The 21,135-nt window shown below is 35.8% G+C and overlaps 1 protein-coding gene across 1 annotated transcript in view; it reads left to right on the plus strand.

The window, feature by feature from the left end:
* The window catches only part of VWA8 (von Willebrand factor A domain containing 8), a 391,960-nt gene that overhangs the window by 17,448 nt on the left and 353,377 nt on the right, over nt 1-21,135 (plus strand). Inside the window, exons 2-3 of the mRNA XM_036757477.1 lie at nt 3,899-3,976; nt 20,131-20,261. Coding sequence (XP_036613372.1) covers nt 3,899-3,976; nt 20,131-20,261 — 209 coding nt within the window. The remainder of the gene's footprint in view (nt 1-3,898; nt 3,977-20,130; nt 20,262-21,135) is intronic.

Genomic DNA, 21,135 nt, shown 5'->3' on the forward strand with positions numbered 1-21,135 from the left:
ACACAACTCTACCGTCTCTGCCAATTATTACTCAGCACTCCCCAACCTACCCCCTTTCACTGCTCTCCTACCATGGCCACTGGGTTTTGGGCCCCCAGTGATTATAACCTAACCTCAGCTGAGGCATCCCCAACAGCCAAAATTTCTCACTCCTCTCAGTGGTCTCCATGCTCTCTTCTCCAAAACACCTCATGGTTGCTGTAGGCAGGACAGGCTCTGCACTGGGGATAGTGACTGATGAGTAAGATCTTTGAAACCTTGGTTTTCTTTTTAGTGGTAAAGAGTGAGCTGCTCAGCCATGAATGGTCTTGATCAGAGATTTCATTATTTTGTCTTTTTCTTTAAACCTACCCCCTTCTGAACTTTTCTGTTTTTATCAAGGGCACCACCTTTATTCCAGTCACTTAGGTTTATAATCTTGGTTTCATCCTTTACGAAACATTCTTCCTCATTCCATGTATCCAACTAGTTGACAAATCTTTTCATCCCCATCTCAGCTATCTTTCATGAATCTGTCTCCTTCTTTCTGCTTACACCACAATTACTGTAGTTCAGGCTCTCTTCACTTGTTGTCTGAACTTCCTGCTTCAGATATCTCTCCCTATTCTGAAATACTCTTCACACATTTGACAAATGTTAAAGTGCAGGTATGACTGCACTTCCTTATTCAGTAAACTCCATTGGCTTTCTATTGACTCTAGGATCAAATATTATTTCATCTTTTTTTTTTAGTTTCAGTTTTTGTGTCTTATAATTTTTGGTGCAATATTGCATGTATATGCTTTATAAATAAAACATACATATATTGAGATGATGTGTCCTCAAATTTTAACTGATTGGGATATGTAATTAAAAAAAGTTTGGAACTCACTGCCCTACATTGCCATTTATGGATTCTTTTAATATAGTTCAAATCCCAAGGTGTTTTGTGCCCTTATTGACTTGGTAATGGCTTACTTTCTTTGTTCAATTTAATGACAAACTTTGTTAAGTACCTACTTTGTATAAGTCATAGTGTTAGGGCTAGGGATACAGAGGTGAATAAAATGATACAACTTCTTCCCTGAAGGAGTTTACAACCTAATAATTTTCAGTCAGTGTTTAGAACAGCTAGAGCTAGATAGGTTTTCTTTGACTTCTTTCTTTGTTGATTGGAGACTGCTCTGAGGAGCTGTGTTGGACTGGAGAGAAATAGGTTGTGTCCTCTAAAAGCTTTCTGTTGAAGACAGTTGCCTAATACATGATTAATTGTGGACACATAAAGGATAATCAGAGCAAAAGAAAACTAGCAGACCAACACAAAAGTGTGACATGAGAATATCATGTCAGACTGCAGTGAATTTTAGAGTTGGGATAATTTTCAAGGTTCTTAATTACCTTAACTACATTTAGACAATTCTACATTGCTTTGCTCCAGTAACAAAGAAATTTTTACCTTTCTCACAGAATTCAGCAAACATTTATGCATTGAAATTCATAAATTTTATATTTAAGTAGTTACTAAACAATTAGAGTCATCTGTACTGGTGATTAATGCTGTTTCAGATAGAGCTAGGGACTTGACCTGTTATTTCATTAGCATAGAGAACTCCTCGAAGTGGAAGCTGTTTACCAGTGCAGGTTGAAACTTTCTCTACAGTGAATAGTCTTAAAGAGTTGTGTACAGTAGTTTTGTCAAACTCATATAGAAAAAAGGGTGTGGTAGTGATGGATAGAGCATTGGTCCTGGAGTCAGGGGGACCTGAGTTCAAATCTGGCCTCAGAAACTTGCTGTGTTTACTAGCTGTGTGACCCTGGGAAAGTCACATAAGCCCGATTGCCTCTCCAAAAAAAAAAAAAAAAAGAAAGAAAGAAAGAAAAAAGCACACAGATCTGCATATAATGATCCTTATAGGACACATCTTGACTTAGTTTTAAAATGTAATGTTATCTGGGTTCTGCTGTATTTTTTATTTTGTTAAATATTTCCAATTAATTTGTCAGAGTAAATTTTTTAAAATGATTTTTTATCTTAAAACTTTTAAATTAAAATTTAAAAATATTTCCCAATTACATTTGTATATGTACCTAGGAAATATTTAACAAAATAAAATACTGTAGGATATAGATAATGTTAATATGTAGTTTTCTAAGTCAGTATGTGGCCTGCAAGAATCCTATGGTTTAGTGGCCTGTTCCTAGTTCAGTTTGATACTACTAGTATACAGTATATTTTCCCAGGGTCACATGATTAGTGTATATTGGAAGCAGGACCCACTTATGCTTCTAATAGAATGTTTAATTTCAAAAATCACGTAGCTAGGGCACAGACCCTGCTTTCAAAGAGTTTAAAGTCTAATGGGTGGGAGACAAGGATGAGTACAAAGATAATAAGGATATGAGAGTCTGATGAGAGGAAACAGGTACAAACAAAGTGCTTTTGAGGAACTTGAGAAGAGAAAGAACACTGAAGTCTCAACCTGGCATTCTCCACATAGTTGCTTTGTTTCTGCATGTTCGCATCTAATAATGTCAGTCATGCCATGTTATCATAGTGTCACTCCTGGGAGTTATTGATTTTCAGGTTCATTTTTATATTTGTTTTCTAAGAGGAGGCAAGAGTAATCTGTTCCCTTGTAACAAAGTAGTAACCAGTTAAGCAAAAGCAAATAGTTATGTTTTATAAAATATGCAACATTCCAAACCCGCAATACCTTACCTCTCTAATGAAAGGTGCATTTCAGCATCTCTTCTCTGGATCCAAGATTGGTTATTACAGATACAGTAGTTTTCAGTTTTGTTTTATTGTTTTAAAATTTTGTTATGGTCATTACATCTGTTGGTTCTTATGGATTTACTTCACTCTACAATTTTGTACAAGTGATCCTGAATTCCTCTTACTCTTTATTTCTTGTGGCATAATAATATCTGTAACATTCATGTGCCATACTTTGTTTAACCTTCTTTGGGATATTCTTGTACAACTCCTTTTGTATGTGAGCCTTAGGCCAGTCTCTTGACAATATATTTCTGCTAGCATGGATCAGTATCATGCCAGTTTTACAGTTGGAGAAACAGTAAGCTTCTGAAGTGAGACAATATGTGTAAAGTACTTAGCGCAGTGCCTTGAACATAATAGGCACTTAATAAATGCATGTTCTCTTCTTCTCCTTCCCCATGAAAGGGCATAAAAACTTGAAATGCTGCCACTGGAAGAAAGGCACAGTAAAGAGTACTTCATGTAAATGATGTGAATATCTTGAATGTTGTTATACAGAATGTGCCCTTCTTTCTCAGACAGAGTTCGATACATTTGTTTTGGTTCTAGGTCCATTTTTCAGCATTTAATGAAACAAACAAAAAGTAGTGTGACCTCACAGGGCAATGACTACCAATAGTAGGGTCCCCAAGGGCACATTGGGTGGGGACTGACCCAGGACAGGCATGAGATATGGTGGCTAAAAATGACAGGTGCCAAGGGGGGTCCCCTAGTAAAACATAGATATACTGAGAACTATCAAGTACCTTTTTGAATTTTTGGGTGGAATTATGTTGATGTTGTGAGGCACCATGGTGACCTGCTGCTAGGAATTTCCCGAGCTCTGATTTATGCAGTAGTGTCCTATAAATAATACAAACTGGTTTTTTTTTTCCTTTTTAAACAGAGACTTATTTATTTCATTGTATTTCAGTGTGATTTAATTTAACTCGGAGTTAATCCAAACACCCCAAAGCCTCATTCCTCTATTACACAGCTTAAACTTCAGTGGGAAACTTTCCCTAGAGCCTCTCTACGCACAAGTGCTGAGGGTTTGGGGCAAGACAGTAACAGAGGCGTGACCCATTTGTAGGTCAAAACATTATTGAACATATTTTAGCCCCTTTTTCCTGCAATTGATCTTATTTGTTTTATTTTTAGGTGATACAATTAATATTGGAGATGTGTCATATAAGCTGAAGACTCCCAAGAATCCGGAGCTTGTACCAAAGAACTACAGTAAGAAACATTAATTTTCCATAATGGTTGTTATTTATTTGCATCTTAGTGGTAAGCAAAATTTATCCTTCTGATGGTACAAAGAGGCAGAGGTTCTTCTACCTTTTAAAAATTCTTTGGGAAGGAGGGGGAGAAAATTTAAAACTCAAAATCTCACAAAAGTGAATGTTGAAAACTAAAAAATTTAATAAATATTTTAAAAATTCTTTGAATAGTAGCATATTTTGCAAAAGTTAATATAGCTGCAAAAGTACATTTGAAGTATGCTGGTCTAGTATTCCAGAAAAAAATCTTTAATTCAGGTCCAAGTTACCTTGAACGCTTCAGGTCTTTAACAATTTAATAAAAATAAAAAAAATCTAATGTCTGTGAAGTGCTTTGAAAACAAAGTGCTATATAGATGTCATTTATCGCTGCTATTATTATTGATGATAACTAATTTCTAGATATTGTTTATGATGATTAGAATACTAATCATTTACATTTACCTTTGGCTTTGGTGGAAATCAAACATGATCTTTTTGCCTTTTGTATAGCCTTTTTTAATAGATGCATTTTATTTTGACACAGCAGATAAACTCATACACAAACCATTTCCAAAGTATATTCAGTTAACTACTAACAAGTAAGAAAATGTAAAAAAGTTTTGTAACTGATTGCACATACATCCTTACACTTTTGAATTTGTTAAATGAAAAGAAGGGTGGGTGCTTTAATCTTAAAAAATAAATACCTGTTTTCCATTTTAGTAGCTGTGAGTTTTGTTGCTATTTAATATGGATGAAATCACTATTTATTTTGTTAGAGACTGTTTCTAGGGGTTAGCCACTGTGTGCAGAGAACTTTTTTGCTTTCCCTTCCTGACAATCAGGTATACACACACTGATAAATACTCTGAATTGTAGATTTCATGGTTTATGACACTTATTTATGAAAAAATAGTCTGAAGACAGATAAGAATTTCAGTAAAAATTAGAATTTGATTCATGATCCCAATATTGTTCTCTTTAATGCAGTTCATATTCTTGGCTAACAAAGGTCGCATCTCTGTGCACGTGAGGATGTCTCACAGGCTTATGAACCCATATGAAAGGCTGCTTTATTTTTGCTTCTCAGCAGCATTGAAAGGCTATTAAACTTCATAAAAGTTGTGTGTACTATAAAATCCTGTTATTTGCTGTTTGTCCTGTTTCTTTTTGATTTTGTAATCAGTCTCAGTGGGGTGGTTTGCAGGGTTACAAACAGCATAGTTTTTCAAATAGCAAATGATTTTGCTAACCTAAGAACTTTATATGTATAATTTGTGGACAGGTCTTTTCAGCATCAGTGAAGCAAAAAGATGGTGGTTATTTTCAGCCCTCTCTGAAAACCACCAAGAGCAACACAATCGCATCATGTGATAGTAACCACACTTACTTTAATAACTTACAATAGTAAGCTGTGAAAGCTTAAAACTGCACTAAGACTTTTGGGATACCTTGTACCATGTAACAGTACCTTCTATATAGATCACAGCACTCTACAGTTTTCAAAATCCTTTTATGTATACTGGCTGACCTTGTCCTCACAACTTGTATGGTTGTCAGGTCTATTTTTATTCATTTTACAGTTGGAGAAATAGAGATTTAGAGAGATTAAATGATTTGCTTGAGGTCATGAGGCTAACTCTTCTGACCCTTAGTCCTGTATACTTTCTACTTAGCCTCTCATGGCTCATAACTACCCTTTTTGGTAGCACCTAAAATGGCATGGATTTGCCAGCTCTCTTGGGATCAGCTGAAATATTTTGGCTTCTTGTCACAGTCACAAAAACAATCATTTGGAGCCCTTCTCACTGAGAACTCCCTTGTCAAATGTTGTAGGATCCACAGGGGATATCCAAGCAGAGGATCTTAACAGCGACACATTTCATATACCACGTCATAGGGCTTAGGCATCTAGCTAAGATGAAGTACAAAAGAGCAAAAGTTATTTGTTTTCAAATACATTAAAAACCTTTGAAAGGAGTTCTCCCTTAAAACATTCTCTCATTCAACATCTTTAGATTTTTGTTTTACCTTTTGATGTGTCATTTAAGTAGGTCATATTTTTCATAGGTTGCTCTTAAGAATATTTGTGTCAGGGCAGAGCCAAGATGGCAGAGTAGAGGAAGCACTTAGCTGAACTATCTCAGCTGCCCTCCAAACAACTTTAAAATAATATCTCAAATAAAATTCTGGAGTGGCAGAGCCAATAAAAGATCATGGTGAAACACTCCTCCCAAAACAGTTTAGGAGGGTGCAAGGAGAGATCTGTTACATGGGGTGAGGTCTGGCCTGAAGCCCACATGGAAGCAGCACACGTGGTAGGGCTAGTTGGTAGTGATAGAAGCAGCAGCAGCATTGGGAGCTGTCAAGCCAGAGATTGTAAGGAGACATGGCAATTGGTCAGAAAGAGATTGCAGCACTGGATGCAAGGCTGGATGCTGTTTGGCAGCTCCATTGCCTATACCCACTTCTGGGTCACAGTTCAAGAGCAGAGAGAAGCACTTTTGGTCAGGAGGGAGCAGGGTCCCTGAGGAACAGTATCACTTCCAGTACCAAGTGAACAGGGACCTTGAGAAGCAGTATTAATTGCAATCCCAAGGAATCAAGGGCCCTTCTTGGGTAAGGAACAGAGTGCGAACCAAGAGAGCAGCGACCACACCTCTCCCCAGATCACACTATCTTGGAAGCACAAAGAACTTCCAAATGCCCAGAACTAACTCTGAAAACGGCAGTATGAAAAAGCGTGAAGTTTGGGGCAGTGTCCCTTCCCCAACTTCCCACACTGGAAAGAGAGCCTACCTTTAATATAAAGTTCGAAGTCAAGAAACAATCTGAAAAATCAGCAACAAAAAAAGCTACATGACCATAAAAAGCCACTGTAGTGACAGTGAAGATCAGGACTCAAACACAGAAGAAGTTAATGATGTCAAAACAGCTACAAGGAAAACCTCAAAGGAAAAAAAATGTGAGCTGGACACAAAACTCAACAAGAATTCCTGAAAGAGCTAAAAAAATTATTTTAAAATCAAATGCGTGGCAGAAGAAGTTTAAAAAATGAGCGTATGGGAAGACAATTATGAAAAGAAATTCAACAGCTTCATAAAAGAGGCACAAAAAATACTGAAGAAAATAACACCTTAAAAAATAGCATTAGCCAAATGAAAAAAAGAAGTACAAAATTTCAATGATGAAAATAACTTCTTAAGAAGCAGAATTAGCCTGATGGAAAAAGAGGTACACTGAAGAAAATCATTTCTCAAAAATGAGAATTGGACAAGTGGAAGCTAATGATTCCATGAGACATCAAGAAACAAAGTCAAAAGAATGAAAAAAAAATAGAAGAAAATGTGAAATATCTCATTAGAAAAACAACTGACCTAGATAATAGATCCAGGAGAGATAATTTAAGAATAATTTGACTCCCTGAAAGCCATGATCAAAGAAAAAGCTTAGACATCATAGTTAAAGAAACTATCAAAGAAAATTGCTTCAATATCCAGGACCAAAGCATAAAATAGAAATTGAAAGAATCCACCAGCCATCACTCAAAAGAGATCCCAAGATGAAAACTCCAGGGAATATGATAGCCAAATTCCAGAGCTCCCAGGTCAAAGAGAAGAAGTGGCCAAAAAGAAACCATTCAAAATGGCTCTAAGAGGAGCTACCATGTTAAAGGAACAGAGGGCTTGGAACATGATATTCAGGAAGGCAAAAGAGTCAGAATTACAACCAAGAATAATCTACCCAGCAAAACTGATTATAATCCTTCAGGAGAAAAATGGATATTTAATGAAGTAGAATACTTTCACATATTCCTGATGAAAAGACCAGAGCTGAATAGGAAATTTGACTTTGAAATACAAGACTCAAGAGACTCTAAAACATGAAAGAGAAATCTTAAGGGACTCAGTAAGGTTAAACTGTTTGCATTTCTTTATGGGAACATGATACGTATAACTTCTAAGAACTTTTATCATTATTAGAGCAGTAAGAAGTATTCTACATAGAGGGCATGGAAGTGAGTTGATTATTTTAGGATGCTAAAAAAAATGGATAGATGAGAAAGAGAGATGCTTTAATCTCACTCATCTAAGTTGGTTCAAAGATGGGGTGTATATATGTATATGTATGTGTATATGTATATGTTACGTCTATAAATGTGTTTATGTGTATATGTATATGTATGTATACACACACACACATTCATTTGTGTATAGAAATCTATCCAGTTGGGTGTAGAAATCTGTCTTGTCCAGTAGGGAAGAGAGGAATGGAAAGGTATAAGAGAAAGGTGGGGATGATAAAAGGGGGAAGGTGGTCAGAGGTCTGAAGCAAAATAGACTTTAGAGGAGGGACAAGACAAAAAGAGAGGGAAGGATAAACAGAAAATAGGATAGCAGGAAGTGCAAAGTTAATCATCACAACTGTGAATGTGAATGGGATGAACTCACCACCCGTAAACAGAAGCAGGTAACAGAATGGACTAGAAGCCAGAAGCCAACAATATGTTGTAACCTAGGATCCATGTAGGTGCAGACGCTTGTCCAGCCTCACACAGTTAGTTAAGAATAGAGCTGGACTTGGATCTTCTGATCTTCTGAATGCATCCAGGGTTCTTTCCCCTACAACCACTAGATGTATAGTATTTTGAGTTTTTGTTTGTTTTTAAGTATAACTCCAGAAATGGAGATAAAAATGATGGGTTACATAACTAACTGAAAATGGAAAGGCATAGAAGTTCTGGAGAACTTTTTTAGGTTGTGGTGTGAGATAATGTTAGCAATGCTAAGCTTGTCATATCAATTACTTGAAGAACCAGAAATCAGTATTGTTTTTTTTTTAATTTTAAGCAACCAAGAATGCATAAAGTGTATATGAACTCTGTTGCTGATCTAGATGGTCGTACTGGTAGTCATATTTGCAGTACTGGGAGTGAAACTCAGTGGACTTATTGCTACTTATTGAAGTGTCGCACTGGAAGTATCCCTGAATAGAGTGTGCTTGAATCAAAACAATTATAGAACATGATAATCATCTCAACAAAGTAAATTTTCTTTAATTGAGTTGAATTAATGTTTGTTTTTGATAGCCAAGTACCAAGTCTTTCTACAATATTGTTTTCTTTCACCTCTTCCGACATAGTCCATTGTTTCATCTCTTGTCTTGACTGCTTTCTGCTCTCTCAGTAGACCTCTCAGTCTGTCTAGCTTATATTTTTGATTCCGTGTATTATTACTAAAGGATATAGCTGAAGCAACAGTTCTTATATCTTTTTGAAGACCCTTCATTGAATTTTAGGCTAAATGCAAGCTCGTGTATGTACATGTATATATATATATATATTTATATGTGTGTGTGTATTCACTACTTACATGCTGAGTTCATTGTTCTCTACTAACTGATTCTGCTTCATCACTTCTCTTGCTCTATATGAGTTAGTTTTTTTTTTTTAATTCCTTGCTGTACAGGGTGTTCTGTTTCTTGCTTCTGGGTTGCTCCTTATGCCCATGTATTGGAACAGTTTTACCCTTCCCATCTGTCAAAGCATATCCCCATCTACCTTTTAAATTGTAGCTTGTCTCATATTTTCTCAAAAGCTTTCCTTTTCTTTTCTTTATCTTTTTAAAATGAAATGTTTTGTTGATGCTTTTTCACAAAAATCACTTCCTTGTACACCCCCTTTGTGTACCCCAACACCCTCTCTTATAAAAAAAGCAAAAACAATAGTAGTCCAGGCAAGATTCTCCCTTCCCAATGTGATCGTGATGTACAGTTTGTGTAAGATTCTGTACCTATCTGCTCCCAATTCTTAGGGAGATGACTTATTTTTACTTTATTGATTGTCAGCTCCTGGAAATATTTTCACTCCACTTTCATGTTCCTCAAGTATTTTCCTCTGGTAGTAGTCACGTTTACGTGTTTTCCATTTCGTTCTTTTTGGGTCTGGGGAATATTGCCTTTTCTTGGTTTTCCAAGAAATCTACATGTCATTCTACCTGTATCATCTATATATCATGCCATCTCTTCCCAAGTGTGGGTAACCTGCAAGGATCTATTCTGGGCTTTCTTATTTTTTCTCTCTCTGTTGTAACACTTAGTAATCTAATCAGCCCCCATGGCTATAACTATCATATCTATGTAGATGAATCCCAGATCTCTATATTCAGCCCTAGTATCTCTCTTGAACTCTAATCTGTCGTCATGAACTGTTGAACATTTTAAGCTAGATATCTCATAGGCATCTCAAACTCAGTATGTCTAAGACAGAGCTTATTTTATTTTTTTCCAAAACCCACCCATCCTCCTTCTGAATTTCCCCAAATATCTAGAAGGGACTACCACCCATGCAGTCACAAATTCAGTATCATCCTCAACTCCTCATTCTCCTTCATTTCACATATGTAGTCAATTGCCAAATCTTTTTATTTCCAACTCCACAACATTTCTCGCAAGCATTCTCATCTCTACTTACTTGACCACAACCCTAGTTCAAGACTTCATTACCTTTCACCTGAATTGTTGTAACTTCCCAGTTTATCTTCTAGCTTCAAGCTTCCCCTACTCCAATTTACCTTCCTCACATCTTGCTGCTAAAGTAATTTTCCTAAAGCACGGGTCATTTTACTCTTTTCCTCAATAAACTACAGTAACTGCTCATTGTCTTTAAGATCATATTGTAAACTCCTCTGTTTGACTTTTAAGATCTTTCACAACCCAGCCCCAACCCACCTTTTTGACCTTGTTAGGTATTACTCCCCTTCACTCTGTGGTCCAACGAGACTTAACTGTACCTCACATGCAATCCTTGCCTTTCCATCTCTAAGCCTTTATCATGGCTGTCTTCCATATTTAGAATGTACTTCTTGTCCCCTTTGACTCTTAGAAATCCTTTGTTTCTTTCAGAACTTAACTCAGGTACAGCTTTGTTTGTGAAACCTTTCCTGATATGTTCCAGTTGTCAGTGTTTCATTTTTGTATATCTTAAAAAAAATGCAGTATAGTATCTAGTGCTAGTCAATCAGCAAGCGCGTATCATGTGCCAGTCACTATGCTCAGTGTTAGGGATGCAAGGACAAAGAATTAAACAATGTTCTTGCAATAAAATTACTTTCTAATAAATGCTTGTTGATTTATTACAATCAGTTTTTAGCTTTTCTCCCAAAGACAGTTAACAGTGTAAACCATCCAATCTTTCCTTAGTATTTGTAGATAACACATTATTACACATATTTAGGCCATAATTTTTACCTTTACTTTCCTCCATTTGTATAGAAGACTTATTTTAAAGCCCATGTATTATAAAATCTCATTTGAGAGAAATTTGCCTTTTTTTCAAAATTTAAGTCATAGTAGAGATCACCACCATGTGATATTTTGGATGACAGGGAATATGGATATATTATTTACATATAATAACCTTGTGAATTAAATGTGTGTGTGTATATATGTATGTATGTACATCTCCACCATCAATAAACATCTAATATCAGGAACTTCTTAAAAGTTCCTCATTGGTTATCCATTACAACCTGCTTCTATCTATTACCTCTGGGTGATACTCATTTTTAATTATTAAGAGCCACAAAGCAACATCAGTAGAATTCTAGTCAAAATGGGCCTTTGTTACCAGGAGAAGCTAAGGGTCGTTAATTTAAAGAGCTTCGCAACTTCCTGAAGGCAATTCAACCCACTTTCCTTCTCATGTTTAATTCCGGGCTCACTTGTTCTCCATTTGTACTGTCTATTCTAAATGGACATACTGATGGGAAAGCATTGTAGATCACCTTCAAGGTCCCTTCTCACTCTAGGATTATGATTCCATGAAAGTCCTTTGAAAGATCTGTGGAAGGAATGCACGTTGGCTACAAAGTAATAGGAAATTTTGCTTGCCACTGAATGATCGTTATAATTTTTTGTGTAAAAGGAAAATAATATAATGAAATAGAAGTAATTGTTTGTTGAATGATTGTGGATATTGTCTTGATTGTTATTACTATAACCAGTAATAGGGACTTCTGGAAAAGAATATCTCGGATCTGAATATATTGAATTCTTGGGAATTTCTTTGATGTACACTGCAGTTTTTATTATGTTCTACAGGACAGTTTGTTTTTCAGATGGTACAGTTTTACACTTTTGTTTCCATTTTTGGCATTGTTTCTAAGTATGACCCACATTTTCTCAAGGCCATCCTAAAAATATAGCAAGTTTCAAATATTAATATAAAATACACCACAGGCACTCATAGCAGCACAATATGAAAACCTTTTTTAGTAGCGTAATTCACTTTCTTGATAAGTCAGATACAGCTGTGCCTTGTTAAAGGAATCTTTTATATATAATAACCTGAACTTTCAAAACAGATAAAATAGACACTGATATTTTGGGTGAAGCATGTCAGGAACATGGTTTTTTACTTCGGAGATCTATCTGCTGGGGAGTGTACTTTATATAACAAAGCAGATTTGAATTTTATAATGGAAGTTTGATGTTTTGCTGTTGGATTCAGGCCGAATACTGGAATATAGCAATGTTAATGTTAAGGTATATATACTTTTTTTTAAAACTGCATCTCCCTGAAAGTGTAGCAGCTACACATAGACTTGGTCCCATTGCTAATCATCACAGAATCTCTGATCTGCTCTGTTTCTGATCTGGACTAGTTCTCCTCTGCTCAGGCATCTTGGTGGCCCTTTTTGCCTGGGAGCTCATCATATTGGTGCTCATTTTGTGCAGACATCCAATCAACTTTATTACTCTTGCAGCTCAGTACTCTCAAGCTCAAGAGATCTAACACCTCAGCCTCTTGGTCACCGGGATTACAAGCATGCTCCTTTTTCTTTTACTTGTGTTTGTTGTTGTTCATTCATTTTTCACTTGTGTCTTTGTGACCCCATTTGGAGTTTTCTTGGTAGGGATACTGGAGTGCTTTGCCATTTCCTTCTCCAGCTTATTTTACAGATGAGGAAACTGAGGCAGACAGGATTGAGTGACTTGACCAGGGTCACACAGCTAGTAGGTATATGAGACCAGATTTGAACTCAGGAAAATGAGTCTTCCTGATTCTAAGCCCAGTGCTCTCCCCACTATGTCACCTAGCTGCCCAGTATCTTCCATATTGCTTTTCAGTTTTCCCCACAAGCTTTGTCAAACAATGTCTTTGACCCAGTAGCTGGAATCCTTATGTTCATTAAATACCAGGACGCTGTTTCTTTGTGTTCAACCAATATGTTCTACCAATCTATCTCCATTTTTGTTGGAACTATATGCAGTGTCTTCTTGTCACTTTCTCCTGACATAGTGTTAATTTTTTTCTTTTTCTCCTAAGTAGCAAGGGGATATGACTGCATATAGACAGTGGCCTAATAGTATTTCTCCAGTGCTATGTAATTGTTTCCTTTCCATTAAAGTATAATTAGTTTCATTTTTTGTAATGTTTTCAACTTTCAATGTATCATACCTTATGAACTTTAATGGAAGAATTTATGTGTGGTATGTAGATGTGATATTTCTGAGTAGTCTTTGAGCTTTTGTCTTTTTTGTTTCTCAAACTTGAACCTTGTTTTTTCTTATTTTTAAATCTTTTTAAACCAAATGAGCACTTGCAGTAGGACAGAAAAATAAGATTGTATACAACACTGGACTAGTGTAAAAGCCTTCTCCCCTGGAACCTCTGGCTCCATTTAAGGTTTATCTCAAATGCCACTTTGTTTAAGACATCCCTCTTCCTTTCCCTGATCATTAGTGCCTACTGAAATCACTTCGTATTTATGTGCTAGAAATCTTCTATTAGTAAAATGTTAACTTGTTGAGGTCCGTGACTATCTTACTTTTCTATTTGTTAAACCCTAGGTCACCTCAATGGCATGTTGAGGCTTTAGAAGAGGACTTGTGTGAATTAAGAACATTTACAGATACACTTAGTATATTTGTAGCATTTCTATCATCTATTTTTTAGCATTGGTGATAGTGAAACTATTGCATTTAGAGTTTTAACACCTTAGCCCCCAGGACTAAAATAAGGACATATTAATTGTATTTAATAAATTGAAGTCAGGCACAGTATTTGGACCAGACTAATCTACAGAATTGTGAAAATGTGGAGGCATCAGTTTACAATAGGCAGAGATATGCCCCATCCAAAAGGAAAAAAAAACACACCAATATTTTGACCCAAAAAAGTAGAGGACATCTGTAACTACTGAACTATATACCTACTTATCTTTATGAAATTTTTGTGAGAATTATCTGCATACTTACCCAGGATATCCTTAATGAAAAATATGACCAGGGCAAAGGTAACTTTTTGTAAACTATTGATTTGGATATAGAGTACAAGACTTAGAGTTAGGAAAATTTGTCATCAAATCCTGCCTCTATTACTTACTAATTTATGAACATAGGCAAGTTATCTAACCACTTTGAGTAATAAATTAGTCATCTGTAAAATGGGGATAATAATACCTAATGTATCTACCTCAGGGAATTGTTTAAAGGTTCAAATGAAATCATGTGTAAAGTGCTTTGCAAACGTTAAAGCCCTATATAAGTGGCAGTTATCATCACCATTATTTTCTAGGAAAAAAAAAAGCAACTATGTCTTTACAATCACAAAATCTGCTGAAAGGTGAAGCAAATACAAGATACCACTGTCCATTTTTTGTTAATTCAAAAAAAAAACTTCATAGAATCAAATGCTTCAATTAGATTGTACTCCTGATGAAAACTTTCTCATGCATATGTTGAGATCATACAAAATTCTTTGACAGATATAACCACAGAGATAACTCTTCAGAATGTCCCTGGTTATTAACATTGAACTGGCATAAAATAAATAGATATATGCTAGCCAGAGGTGTTCCCCATAGTCATGGAGGTTATCCTCCTCAGGGTCCAAATGGAAGAAGGATTTTCTTACAGATCAAGGCTTCTTTTTTTTCCTTTTAAATAGTATTTTATTTTTTCCAATTTCATGTAAAGACAATTTTTAACATTCATTTTTTAAATAAAATTTTGAATTTGAATTCCAAATTTCCTTCCTCCCTCCTCCCTAAGATAGTAAGCACTTTTATATAGGTTATATATGTGTAGTCATGCAAAACATATTTCCATATTAGTCATGTGAAAGAAGAAACAGAACAAAAGGAAAAAAATATGAAAAAATAAAGTGAAAAAAGTATGCTTTGTTATGCATTCAGATTCCATCAGTTCTTCCTCTGGTTGTGGATAACATTTTACATCATGAGTCTTTTGGAATTGTCTTGGATCATTGTATTACTGAGAAGAGCTAAGTCAGTTATAGTTGATCATCACACAATGTGGCTATTATTGTGAATGATGTTCTCCTTGTTCTGCTCATTTCTCTTTGCTTCAGCTTATGTAAGTTGCCACCACAAAAAGAACTGCTGTAAATATTTTTGTACAAATATGCCCTTTCTCCTTTTTTTTAAAATCTCTTTGGAATACAGACATAGTAGTGGTATTGCTGGATCAAAAGGTATACACAATTTTATAGCCCTTTATGCATACTTCCAAATTGCTCTCCAGAATGGTTGGATCAGTTCACAACTCTAACAGTACATTAGTGTCCCAATTTTCCCACATTCCCTCCAACATAGCCAATGATAGATGTGAAGTGGTACCTCAGAGTTGTTTTAATTTTCATTTCTCTAAACAATAGTGATTTAGAGCATTTTAAATATTAATATAGATAGCTTTGATTTCTTTTTCTGAAAACTGCCTGTTCATATCCTTTTATCATTTATCAATTGGGGAATGACTTGTATTCTTATAAATTTGGCTCAATTCTCTACATATTTGAGAAATAGAACCTTTATCAGAGACACTTGCTATAAAACTTGTTCCCCAACTTTCTGCTTTCCTTCTAATCTTGGCTATATTGGTTTTGTTTGTGCAAAACTTTTAAAATTTAATATAATAAAAATTATCCTTTTTACATGTTTTAATGCGCTCTCTCTCTTGTTTGGTCATAAATTCTTCCCTTCTCCATAGATCTAACAGGTAAACTATTCCTTGCTCTTCTAATTTGCTTATAGTATCACCCTTTATGTCCAAATCATATATCCATTTTGACCTTATCTTAGTATATAGTGTAAGATTCTGGGCTATACCTAGTTTTTGCCATACCGTGTTCCAGTTTTCCCTGCAGTTTTTGTCAAATAGTGAATTTTTATTCCAGAAGCTGTGATCTTTGGGTTTATCAAACAGTTGATTACTATGGTCATTCATTCTTGTGTCTTGTGTACTTAATATATTCCCATGATCTACCACTCTGTTTCTTAGCCAATACCAGATAGTTTTGATGATTGCCACTTTATAATATAATTTTAGATCTGGTATGACTAGGCCACCTTCCTTCACTTCCCCTCCCCCATTAATCCCCTTGATTTCTTGTCCTTTGGTTCTTCCAGATGAATTTTGTTATTTTTTCTAGCTTTATAAAATAATTTTTTGGTGGTTTGATTGGTATGGCACTGAATAAAGTAATTTAGGTAGAATTGTCATTCTTCTTGTATTGGCTCAGCCTACCCATGAGCAATTGATATTTTTTCAGTTGTTTAGATCTGACTTTTATTTGTGTGAGAATTGTTTTGTAATTTTGTTCATATAGTTCTTGGGTTTGTCTTGGCAAATGCACTCCGAAGTATTTTATATTGTATGATTTTAAATGGAATTTCTTTTTCTGTATCTTGCTGTTGGGGTTGGTAATATATAGAATGCTGATGATTTATGTGGGTTTATATGATATCTTGCAACGTTGCTAGAGTTGTTAATTGTTTCAGTTAGTTTTTTAGTTGATTCCCTAGGATTCTCTAAGTATACCATTGTATCTGCAAAGAGTGATAGTTTTGTTTCCTCATTGCCTGTTCTAATTCTTTCAATTTCTTTTTCTTCTCTTAAGATCAAGGATTCTAAACTTTTTTGAGTCATAGACTGTTTTGGTAGTTTGGTGAATACTATCAACCTCTTCTAAAAATAATGTTTTTAAATGCATAAAATAAAATATATAAGATTTTGAAGGAAAGTAATTATGTTGAAATACAGTTATCAAAATAATAAAAAAATTAAAAATCTAAGTTCCTGGACTTGAGTCAGTACATAAACATTTTAAAGCATCTGCTACATGCCAGTCACTGTGCTAAACTAGGGACACAAAAAAGGAGGAAAAAGACAGTCCCTACCTTCATGGAGCTCACAGTTTAACAGAGACAGAACCAAACAAATATGTACAAAAAACTTATATAAAGGAAAAATAGGAAATAATTACAAATGAAAAATTCTTGAATTAAGAGGGGTTGCGAAAGGCTTCCGATAAAAGATAGGATTTTAGTTAGGATGTAAAGGAAGCTGTTCAGGCCAGTAGGTGGAGCAGAGGAGGGAAGTTATTCCAGGTGTGGATGACACCTGAGAAAATGCCCAGAGCCAAGAGATGGAGTGTATCCTGTTTTTGGAACATCTAGGAGACTAATGTCACTGGATCAAAGAGTACATTTTGGAGAGTGAGGTATAAAAAGACTGGAAAGGTGGGAAGAGCTAGGACAGGTTCCCCACACCTGAGCTAGGATATGAAGGGATTTGAATGCCAGAGCATTTTGTATTTGAACCTGGAGGCGATAGGAGACCACTGGAGTTTACTGAGTTAGGGAAGGGGAAGAGATTGATATGATTGCACCTACACTTTTTGAAAGTCACTTTAGTGGCTAAATGGAGGATGGATGGGTATGGAGAGAGACTTGAGGCAGTCAGACCCATCAGTAGGCATGACATGATGAGGGATTGTACCAGGATGGCAGTAATGTGAGAGGAGAGAAGGGGGCATGAGAGATGTTGCAAAGGTGAAATCACACCTTGGCAGCGGATTGGATATGGGGGGGGGGGGTGAGATAGTGAGGAGTTAAGGATTACATCTAAATTGTAAGCCTAGGGGACTGGCTCAACAATAATAGGAAAGTTTGGAGTGGGGAGTGTTTGGGAGGAAAGATAATCAGTTCAGTTTTGAACTTTTTTAACAGCCAGGTTAATAATCCCTGATGTACATGATGAGATCTTCTTGATAGTGGTGCCTCAAGTCCTAGAATATTATTGGGCTTCATACATGATTACTCAAAAGAGATTGACCTAACAATTCATACTAAAAAAGTCATATGGACACACTATGCCTATTTCTCAGACTTTGACATGTAGTTATAATTCCAGTGAACTGAATTAGCATATCATTCCATATTTCTGGGACTGGCTTTGCAAGTAGACACTTGAACCTGAAATTGACTATGAGGAAGAGAGCTGACTGGATTGTATTTGGGAAATTGTGTGGTACTTTTAAGCATGCCAAGTTTTTCTTTGGCATAAAAATCCAACTGCTTAACATGAATGTTCTGATAATGTACATTTACAAATCTTGAAATGCCACAATCTCTGAAAAATCAAAATTGAGCATGACCCAGAAGGCAATGGAAAGGTGGGCTAGGTTAGAACACATTTACAACTTCAAACAATAAGCGAGCATTGGAGTAGGAACTATTGGTGAGGAAATGCATGTTCAGAAATAGAGGTGGGCCGATGAGATCTAAGAATAACAGATGGACAGCCAGAGTGCTTCACTGGTATCCACCAAATGTAATCTAGATTTGGAGAAAGGACTTCCCTATGTAGGGTTTTCCCTCTGTTGAGAGTCTATATGAGAACATGGGCAGAAGTCTGACAGGATAAGAAGGCATGGATGGGCAGATATCTTACACACAATTCACAGAAGTCACAAAGATCTTGCTAGAAGGGACATCAAGGCCATCTGGTCTAAGGCACTCATTGTACAGAGAAAGGAATTGAGGTCTAAGTAGATTAAATGAGTTTTTCAAGGTTACCCAAAAGTCAGAGGTGCTCTTCCTCTACTCATGCACCAGTGAGGTCACAGATACATTGAAGTATATGATATTCTTTCCATTAGCTTACTTCACATATGATTGGAAGTACTGATAATGAGCACACAGAGAAAGGTATTTTATTCCTTATATCAGTGACAGACCATATTACCATGCCTTCTTAAATAGAGCAAACAGGATGACCCATAGCCTACATCTGGGAAAACGGAGTTCTAGAAAAGCAATTTACCTGCTAATTGTTTTTAAAACTTATTATCTCAGTGGAGGCCACTTACTCCTATGTGAGGTTCCTTGGGGAGTGCTGAATAGTAAAGGGAAAATGAAGGACCATTAAGGTTAATTTAATATTCCCTTAGCCATGGAGAATTACCCGCTGGGGAACCTGCTGAGGTAAGTGTTAGAGAGGTTATGGGTAGCACAAAATGACAAGATAAATTCTAGGGCAAGTCATCAAAGAAATCAGGAAGCAAGCTGGGCAGTTCGGGTGTGTGTGTGTGTGTGTGTGTGTGTGTGTCTGTGTGTGTGTGTGTCTGTGTTCTGAAGGTCAGAGGGTAGAGGACCTTTCGATGTCACTCTTGACCTTTAGGCCTCTACTAATCCTCTGATGGCCAAACACATTTAGAAAATGATTAATTTAAATTTTTCAGCAAAGGCAAAGAAATAAGGGTTAATTAACCTGAAAATGAGACAGAAGTGTGATTTAGCAGCAGCTTTGGAAAGGATATTTTTTGAAGGAGACTTAAACCCCATGTATAGAAAACCTTCTAATCTTGTGAGAATCTTTATCCCATTACCAACTAAAGTGATAGAATGTTTTTCTCTTGAGATTTTTTTAAACCTGAGCTAGACCGGGGGATTTCTCAAATATGTTCCTTGAAGTGGAGTATGTGAAAAATGGATGGATGCCCCGTTGAGAGGTGGTTATAAAGTAATGAGACTATTTTTACAAAGCAGACAAAAGTCAGCTAATCATTTAGTCATCACATACTCATAGAAGACCTTTCAAATTTCCTTTGATTCCTGTGAGTCTGTGATTAATCCACCTGTCATTGTATCAGAAGTTTAACAGTTTAATCTTGCACCAGGATTGGTTTCAGTGAAATTTAACTGTGTACCAAAATTTAAAGACCTACCAGGAATATGTGCTGTCTTGAAACTAATTCACAGTTTGAGTTTCATGCTGTAAGTAGTCGAGAGTCTAATTTTGACATTTTCTTCTTCTTAACAGTTTCAGACTCATTGGCACAAACAGTAGTTCAGCATCTAAGATGGATAATGCAGAAGGATCTTTTGGGGCAAGATGTCTTTCTGATCGGCCCTCCTGGACCTCTTCGACGCTCTATTGCTATGCAGTACCTGGTGAGCTGTTTATTTCTGTGAATTCATGAGGGTGTTTAGATTATTAAAGTAGCATTTAAAGATGAAATGAATTTATGTGATTAAGAATACATAAATGTTGCAGGATTAGTTCACTGCTTAAAAGATTTCTTTTAAAAAAAAAGTCACTAGATGAATTGTTAAAGGTTTTGAAGTAAGTCCAAAGACATTTGTTTACTTCCCCTTGGAAGCAAAAATGCCTTTCAGAACTTTGCTGATTTTGCCATAACTAGACAACAACAATCAGTAATTTAGAAATATAGTCATAGGACACAAGTTAAGAGACAGAATCCGCAAATTTCTGGTCACAAAACAAAACCTAATTTTAGAATACCTTAGGGACATTGTCTTATTCCATTTTAAAAGGTCAGTCCTGTTGACTGTTCTAGATGTTATAGCAATATTCATTTAACTGTTTTCTATTTTCTGGAAACTATAGTAAAATCAATTGAAATTTTCAGATTGCAAAATTTACAAGCTGTTTCTATTTCATTGACAGCTTGGATAGGTATTGTTCCAATAGTTTGATGAAGACTTGATCAGCTAAAAGAGCCTTGTGCCAATGGTACTTTTTAAGTAAAAAGAAAATCTTTCTTAGAAGCAGTTGTCATATTTATAATCTCCTTTCTTTAGTATTTGTGATTCTGGCACACCACTACATATACTTTGCCTGATTATGAATTATTTCTTATGATTGAATCATGGTTATCACTAAGATTTCATAGAATAATAGTTAAAGATGCATGCAAAAAAAGATAAAAACTAGATTGTTTACTATAATGTAGCTCCTAACATTTCAGAGCATTTTGTTCATTGATAAGACATTTCTGTGAAATAGAGGATGACAACTTCTATT

Source organism: Trichosurus vulpecula, chromosome 4, assembly GCF_011100635.1.
Source record: "Trichosurus vulpecula isolate mTriVul1 chromosome 4, mTriVul1.pri, whole genome shotgun sequence".
In the NCBI taxonomy this organism is placed as follows: domain Eukaryota; kingdom Metazoa; phylum Chordata; class Mammalia; order Diprotodontia; family Phalangeridae; genus Trichosurus; species Trichosurus vulpecula.